This window comes from Haliotis rufescens, unplaced genomic scaffold (genome assembly GCF_023055435.1).
Source record: "Haliotis rufescens isolate VD_foot unplaced genomic scaffold, xgHalRufe1.0.p SCAF_5, whole genome shotgun sequence".
NCBI classification, from domain to species: Eukaryota; Metazoa; Mollusca; class Gastropoda; order Lepetellida; family Haliotidae; genus Haliotis; species Haliotis rufescens.
In genome coordinates, this window is record NW_025964223.1 from 62,072,868 (window position 1) to 62,081,372 (window position 8,505).

Consider the following 8,505-nt stretch of genomic DNA (forward strand, 5'->3'; position numbering starts at 1 on the left):
TCAAGCAGGTTTTTTGACAGTTTTCAACATTCTTGTGTATGTTTGTAGGCATGTACAACCTGAAGGTGTGCTACAGGAAAGTGTGCAGGCATATACTCATTATACTTATCATAATAGTCTATGACCCATATTTAGAGGGGCTGTTCACTTCAGTCTTGATAAACTGATAATGTTTATTAATAGTTGGTAAACATAAAACCTGTAGCAGGCCATAATTCAATGAATATGTCTGGGGCAGGCTGTACCCATCTCTCTACTGTGTAACCAATAAGCATGTTTGTTGCAAGTCTAAATGAGGAATCAGTAAACAATGTTTTCAAACATATCCCGTTACAGGTGTATTTTAAGATTTGAATTTCATATTCCTTCAAAATATGGTGTGACATTTTTAAAACATTAAAGAAACCTTGTTTATCAGGACAAAGTAATCTGTGCTGTAATAGTCATACGAGCTGACGAATGACCAGTGGTCAGGTTCGCAGACTTGGTCAATTCATGTTAATAGCGTAGATCAATACTCATTATGTTAATCACTGAAATGTCTGGTCCTACAATGGTTATTTACAGACTGCCGTCATTTAGCTGGAATATTGCTGAGTGAGGCAATAAACGAAAAGCAAAAACAGAAGCATTGTTCAAAATGAAGGGTGTCCTGACAGGACTGAATCTAGTTATGACAGACAAAACTATAGTTCAAAATTAACACTCTACAATTTGAACTTAGGGACCCCAGAAATCTTTTACTCTTAACTTTGGGGTCATGACAACAACTGCTTGACTTTTATTATTAATTCTGAACAGTGAAAAATATTCCATCATACTCAAACCAGTTTTCGTACACTATTGCAGTGTTGAAATTAAGCATTTAAATCAAGGGGTGGTTGTCCTTAATGGGGTCTCTAATGTTAAAGGCTTAATACATAGGGTAGCGATGGAAACTTACAGTTTAAGTCCACTAGTCCTGATATAAATAACAATAGCAAAACCCTTAAAAAGGACAAACTTCTACTAGTTTTTATGATACCTTAACTATTGGGCAGTTTGGCAAGAACTATGGGACTAATGCCAATTTCTATTGCTGTAGGGGGCCTTAAATCCAAGCAGCGTTAGAAACAAACAGTTTTCATTCACTTGTCCTTATAATGACAACATAAAGAAAAATCCTTAAAAAGGGCACATTTCTACTAGTCCTTATGATACCTTAACTATTTGGCAGTTTGGCAAGGAGTATAGGACTATTGCCAATTTCTACCGCTGCCAAGTACTACAGGAGCAAATCCAGTACAGTATCATATCTTACAACTTCATGACAAACTTTAAGCCCCCAATGCTATGATTACAGCCGGGACGAAGCAACACCTACACTGTACTTCCCTATACCGTCCCTAATGTAACAAAGCCAAAACATTCCTCACAGTAACTCACCACAAATCAGCATTCACCTGTTCCAAACAATTTACTCTCCAGAATGAATGCAGAGCTTAGCTATGCAGAGATAGGGTGGGGCTACATAGATAGAGAAAGTACTTGTTGAAATCTCACTGCAGAGTGTCCAGTCAGTTATTTATATCATTCTAAATCTATTTTTGCAATTGCAACATCGAGAGGGAAACGGTTCATTAAGCCCTTAAATGTTGTGTGTCTCTATTGTAAATGATTGTAAAGATTTTGAAGATAATTCCTCATAAAACCAGTTTGTATTGCTCTGTGGTCATCTTACATCTTACATTAACATGTTTAACAGTATCAGGTCTTTGAAAGGCATTTAGAAGTGATACACATAAGGAGGAGAATATATGGATGTCAACTTCTTTATTATGAGGAACAAAATGTTTAACATTTCTTGAGAATGTTGAGATATTGCCAATCAAACATAATAAGTGAAAGGTGACACAATCCTAAATTCATGGTGTCATAACTCAGAGCTCCAGATAACTTTTTGAGCAATTGAGTTTTTACTCTTGGGTTTCGATTTTAATTGAGTTATTACATTTTTCATTGGGTAACCAATATTTTTTCACTCATCTATTTATCACTCTATTGTTTTTTTCCCAAAATTAGTGAACATTTTTAGATTTTTAAAAAAATGAAATAATGTTTTCGATGTATATATACCATGATATACTGTTCTAAATACATAGGCTCGTAATTATGTCTCAGAAATTAACTCCTTTGTACGCATGCAACAAAGGCTTCATTGGGTATTTATGCGAGCTGTTTTTATTTATTTCGGTTTTTCATTTAATGCATGTGTTTTTGACTGCAAGTTAATTGAAAGTAATTGGGTTTTGAATATTTTGAGTAGGTATTTTACACAAATACGCTGCTTATCTGTAGCTCTCATAACTTCAGGATAAAACATAGCTTTTCTTTAAAGTGTGCCACCAGGCACTGATAGAGAGGTTTAGGTGTGCCCTAAGGAATTTATTAAGTGTTCCAAACCAGAAGAACATGTTTCAAAGAAAAATCATAAACCTTTACAAACTTATTTACATAGTATATTACTAGAACATATAACTTTTCATGTGTTTGTCCAGTTTACTTACTTCTTTTTCAAAATGTGATTTCTGAGCGTGTCCTTGACATTGCCTTAGGCACGGATAACATATTTTATTATTTTAGCCATGCCAGTGCCATCTTGACCTGCCTGTGTCACCTTAATACAAGCAATGTCAAATCCTGCTTTTACATGTTTACGAAATTAGTCAATATGCAGTTGATCACTATATATAATATAGTACCACTATAGGGCATACTTCAAAAACGAAAAAGCAAAGAGTTTTTGTCTATCATTTTCAGTTATAGTTTTTGTTTGTTCGTTGTTTAACGCCACATTCAGCAATATTACAGCTATATGACGGCAGTCTGTAAATAATCGAGTCTGGACCAGACAATCCAGTGAGTGACAACTTGAGCATCGATCATGGGATCGATGACATGCATCAACCAAGTCAGCGAGCCTGACCACCCAATCCTGTTAGTCACCTCTTATGACAATCATAGTCGCCTTTTACGGCAAGCATGGGTTGCTGAAGACCTGTTCTACCCCGGATCTTCAGTAATAGAGCCCACATTATTTTACAATGGGCTGGGAAACTGAAACTGATATACAAGTTCTCTTTCATCTATTGAAACTAAAAGGAAATAGATGTAGGCAGCTATCAGTACTGAAGCCAAAACAGCCTGGTATTGTAACAGGGATGTGAATTAACCTTGATGGTCTACTAGTATCTTATACACTAAGGTGGCTAGTGCATTATTCAAACATAGAAGTTAATGTATTAATGTATCTCAAGGCCCTCTATTCAATTATTCAGTATTATTCAGTATTGACATTCAGTGTTAGAAATTAATAAAGAAAAACCTTAAGGACCCCAGAACACACCCAATGTTCTCACACTTATAGTAACGCTACCATAAAAGTCTACATTCCTTCACACAAGCTCAGGGCTGTGGGGTAGCCTAATGGTTAAAGTGTTGGTTAGTCACGCTGAAGGCCCGGGTTCGATTCCCAACATGGGTACAATGTGTGAAGCCCATTTTCCAGTGACCCCGCCATGATATTGCTGGAATATTGCTAAAAGGAGCGAAAAACCATACTCACTCATACGAGCTCAACTTTGGGGCATGATGAAGAGTGAACGAATTTGTATTCCTCAAATTTGTTTTTTAAGTTTTGCAACATTTTTTGAGGGTCAAAGGGTCCTTCTAGGGCTGGGACAGGTAACCATGGTAACTCAGGTGCTCAGGTTGAGTGGGTACTGAGAAAGACCCGGGTACCCACAAGACTACCCGGACCTGTGGTAAGTCATCTGATTTTTTGTTTAATGACAAAAATGATCTAGAACCGTGATGGTTACACTACAAGTCGCTAATGTTTGCTTTTCTTTCTGACTAAGCACCCATTTCTTTTGACTTTAATATGTTTGAATAAAGATAAAACTTCAGTGTAAGCATGACCAGATCGTTTTATCCATGTATCTAAATACATCTTGCCAGTGTTATGGTCAAATAATTCCCAATACGACATGTTGTACCTATCTCTTGAGCAGCAGATACCTGGGTAGGGTCGGGTAACAGAAGGGTGGGTACCCCGGTTGTAAATTTGGACTCATCCCAGCCCTAGGTCCTTCTCATTATCCTAATGCTAAAAGTTAAAGACAGGGGTGGATTCAACATTCAAATAGATTCAAATACTGTCAGACACAACCTAAAGGAGACCTGTGAAGATCCAGGGTAGAATAGGTCTTCAGCAACCCATGCTTGCCGTAATAAGGCGACTATGCTTGTCGTATGAGGCGACTAACGGGATCGGGTGGTCAGGCTTGCTGACTTGGTTGATGCATCCCAATTGCCAGGATCGATGCTCATGATATTAATAACTGGATTGTCTGGTCCAGACTCGATTATTTATAGACCGCCGTCGTATAGCTAGAATATTGCTGAATGCGGTGTTAAACAACAAACCAACCAACAACAACCTCAAGGATCACAGGACCCTCATAATTCGAAAAATGGCATCAAATAAGTTGAGATACTTGTTTATTCTAGTATCGGTGATAAAGTGTGAACATGATAGCAAGCTGAAGGCACATTTATTTATTGAAGTGTTCCCATCTGTCCAAACTTCCGCATATTACAGTCTCCGGCAGATAACTTAATAACCTTTGCTGCTGGCAACAGTGTAAAGGTCAGATGGCTCTATACAACACACTGAAAATGTTACAATCCCCGTGATGTACGCTGCAACACAAAGCACTATCTACATGACAGGTACACCACATGGGATATGTCATTACCAGGGTTGTAAGTCATATTTGACAAGAACGAGGCACAGTATAGGATACTGTAATATATAGCAATACATCCTGATGATTGCAGAATATAATAAGCACATGAATGTCACTTAAAAGATTTCACACACAACATACATGGCGTGGATAATGAGGCTTATTAGAAAATAGAACAGCAACCATTTTCGTTATTGGTTGTTATGAATAGGTTAATACACTGTGTATATTGACATACTGTGAAATGAACTTTCTTTGAAGAAGATAAAGCACCCCAGTGATGGATGAGCAACATTTTCCTCACGTGATTGCTGGCAGAACATACACAATTAGAAATGTCATGAATATATGTTTATCAAAATCAAGATATTTACACCACGTATACAAAGTTCTCATGAGGAAATACTACATCTTGCTGCATAAATTACCATATTTTCATCACCACTTGCATTTGAAACACATCCTTGACCGATTATGTACACAAATTACTTGACCTGAGAACTGCATCCCTTCACGTTTTCCACTTACATTAAGCTGACACAACATGATATGACTGGAATACTGTTCAAAGCGGTGTTAAACTAACATCACTCACAGATGACTTGAATAGTTGTTTTAAAAATTTGTACATATAAATATATAAACTAACATGTCTCCTTGCTTTCATTTTTTAAATTTAATGAATTTAAGTATTAACTATTAATTTATTGTGGCCTAATCTACCTGCATTATTTCAGATTATTCATGGTTTAAGATTTGAGACAGTTGCTGAGTTTTGGCTGAAAGTATTCCAGTATAAAATCTAGGGAAATTAACCAAAGAGTCTTTAATTTTGATAAATGCTATTCAATGTTATTTTAGAAAGTTTATTTCTGGAAAAGAAGCCATTTAATTATCATGGTGAATTTCAACCAGATGGGGCCAGATTCTTATCAAATACCAATATTTATATCCTAAAAGAGACATTCAGTCATAAAAAAATAAAACCTAGAAATGACAATAAAACAGATGCTGATTATTGGACTTTAATCCAATCATTGTTCCAAATATTCATTTTAAAAATAAAGCAGGAAAAAATGGAATGAATAAATTAAAAAAATTATTCATCCTTCACAGCACCATTTTTCATTCTTCCTGTGAAATATCAACAGTTCTTTGGGAAGGCATACCAAATTTCCACTCAAGGGTAGGACTGTCCCTTATGCATAAATCTCCTTATTCCTTGTCAATAGATGTGTAGTAGTACACAAACATTGAAAAGGGCATCAGGTGTCTGAGGCAACTAAACTTTGTCCTGCTTGAAGCTTGTCCTTCATCCGTGTCACAGTATTTGTGATCGTTACTGTGTGGGTGTGGTGCTGTACAGCTATAGATAGAAGTATAAGACATTCGGTTGCCCCCTTTCTACTTGTTCTCATTGGGGCAAGCCCATGACACTCATTTCAATATGACTGGGATTTCACAATAACATTAACAAGACTGTCACAGCAGGGGCTCAATAGCCATAAGAATAACACACAATACAGAGAGGTTACACGTCAAAACTGTACATATAGGTTAGACCGTTCATGATAACCACCACACTATGACCTTATTACTAGATGACTTACGAAATGCTATGGAGTATGCATGCCTACTGCACTCTGCACCATCTTTATTGGATACATTCTGCAGAAGCACATATTTATGGGCGATACGTTCAAGAGCTGTCAAATGCGTTTATAAACGCATTTCGCCGTAGAGTGACACCCAAGTAATCGATCTGCCTGTTGCATATCTATACTCAGACAGCATTAAGAAATGACCACACCCTAAAAGAATACTCACTCCCTGGGTCAAGTCCCGGCGGGGGTGGGTCCATGTTTTGCATTTCAAATCCTATGGGTGGGGGTACTGCCATGCCTTGAGGCGGCGGTCCATCGACTGGAACCCGAGAAATGAAACTCCCATTCTGCCCCTCCATCGTCCAAGGTAAATCTCCGAGTCAGACACACAATCTGCAATATAGGCACGGTACCAATGAAATTCTACGGAAGGTCGCTGTAGTCTTAGAACACCTCCCAAACTAGACAGAATTCTCCCCACTGCCAAACCTACCCAGTCATCGCATACGCGAAATGAGTAGTTCAAACTCCCAGATAACAGTAAACTTCAAACATTGGTTGTTCAAGCTAATTAGAAAGAGAAGCGTTGATCAGTCATCGTTATGTAATACATGTCAACGCTCACCGGTATTGTTGGGATTTCCGCCGCTAATATCCAGTTAATCCTCAACTAAACACACTTTTCCCCGTGACATTTGCAGACTTGTTTATATCAAGTCGACTTGTTCGACGTCTTCCTCACACATAGGGGGCGCTTTATTCTATTTTTAGCACACGCATAGCTGGGGAAACACTCCGAGTGCAGTCTTAGCGCTGCCAGTGTTGACGACAAGACCACTTTGATGTGTGGTTGTTCATTTTACTCCGCTTGTAAAACTATTACACATATATACCAGACCTATTGCAGTTTTCTTATTGTCAAATGCCTGTTGCGAATGTAGAGAGCAGATTTTAGACCACGTAACGTTACCCTCATCGCATTTAATAATAAAGTCTTTACTTTGAAGCTGTGGACAAACGGTTGGCCAATTTAAGGATCTTTCGAATGTTTTAATCCCCGTCGAACATGCCAGGTGTGGCTTTATTTTCGATACAAATAAATGTATGGCTGTAACTACACATATCATGGTCATTGTCCTTGAAAGATTTTCAAATAGATCAAGCCACAAAAAATGTCAAAATATAGATTTATTTCGAAAGCACATATATTATATAATATTACTAGAATATAACATTAACAATATGAGCATTCAAAAATCTTTGAACCACACCTTAAATCAACAGGTTTTACGAAACTCGTGTAAGAATTCATGTATAAAACGCACCCTTGCAATGGAAATAAAAAGAATTCTGCAATTTTAAATCTAAAACACTATACAATGATACCCGTATCAAATACATCACTATCGAATAAACATTTTTTGTTTGTTTCATTTTTAGCCACTATCAAACATGGGTGTATAGTTTCTGTTGCCTGGCAGTTTGGTTTCGCATTGTCGATGTTGTGATCAACATATATACAATGAATATAGACATTATGTATTTTCCGTCAATTTTACTGTAAGTCTAAGCAGAGACTGAGCGTGCATTGACAGTGTTCAAGGAATAACTCATCTAGTTCTCTGTATGACACTGTTTCGAGATTGTTTGTCAAGTGCCGTAATCCCCAAACATGTTCTTTTCCGTTTGTTGTTTAACGCTGCACTCAGCGATATTCCAGATATATGCATGACGGCGGTCGGTAAATATTTGAGTCTGGACCAGACAATACAGTGATTGACATCATGAGCAGTAGTCGGGATAACGATGACATGCATCAACGAAGTCAGCGAGCCTGACCACCCGATCCCGTCAGTCGCCCTTTACGACAAGCACGGGTTGCTGAAGGCCAATAGTAACCTGTATCACCACGGGTGTCAAAACAGGTATATACGATGTTGGACAACGACGGTGTTTCACAACAACAGACTATATTCTTTGTGTGTTCACTGTGCAAAAGAAGCAGAACCTGTTTCCATCGTCAGTTGCAACAATAGACGGGTTGGTGGGGGACTAGCTCCACCGGGTGCGACTCGTCTCGACAGCTGAAAGCTAATGGGGTCGTTGTTGTT

At 37.9% G+C, this 8,505-nt stretch overlaps 1 protein-coding gene across 18 annotated transcripts in view; it reads right to left on the reverse strand.

Moving 5' to 3' along the window:
* The window catches only part of LOC124143843 (anoctamin-4-like), a 108,089-nt gene extending 100,945 nt beyond the window's left edge, over positions 1–7,144 (reverse strand). For 16 of the 18 annotated variants that reach the window (XM_048383584.1, XM_048383582.1, XM_048383583.1 and 13 more), the window contains exons 1-2: positions 7,020–7,144; positions 6,618–6,787 (exon numbers count right to left, since the gene is read on the reverse strand). In XM_048383584.1, coding sequence (XP_048239541.1) covers positions 6,618–6,753 — 136 coding nt within the window. In that variant the 5' untranslated portion in view covers positions 6,754–6,787; positions 7,020–7,144. Of the gene's footprint in view, positions 1–1,425; positions 1,454–6,617; positions 6,788–7,019 lie in introns of those variants that run through there. The other 2 variants (XM_048383587.1, XM_048383580.1) reach the window with 1 other exon arrangement.
* Positions 7,145–8,505: the final 1,361 nt, after the last annotated feature.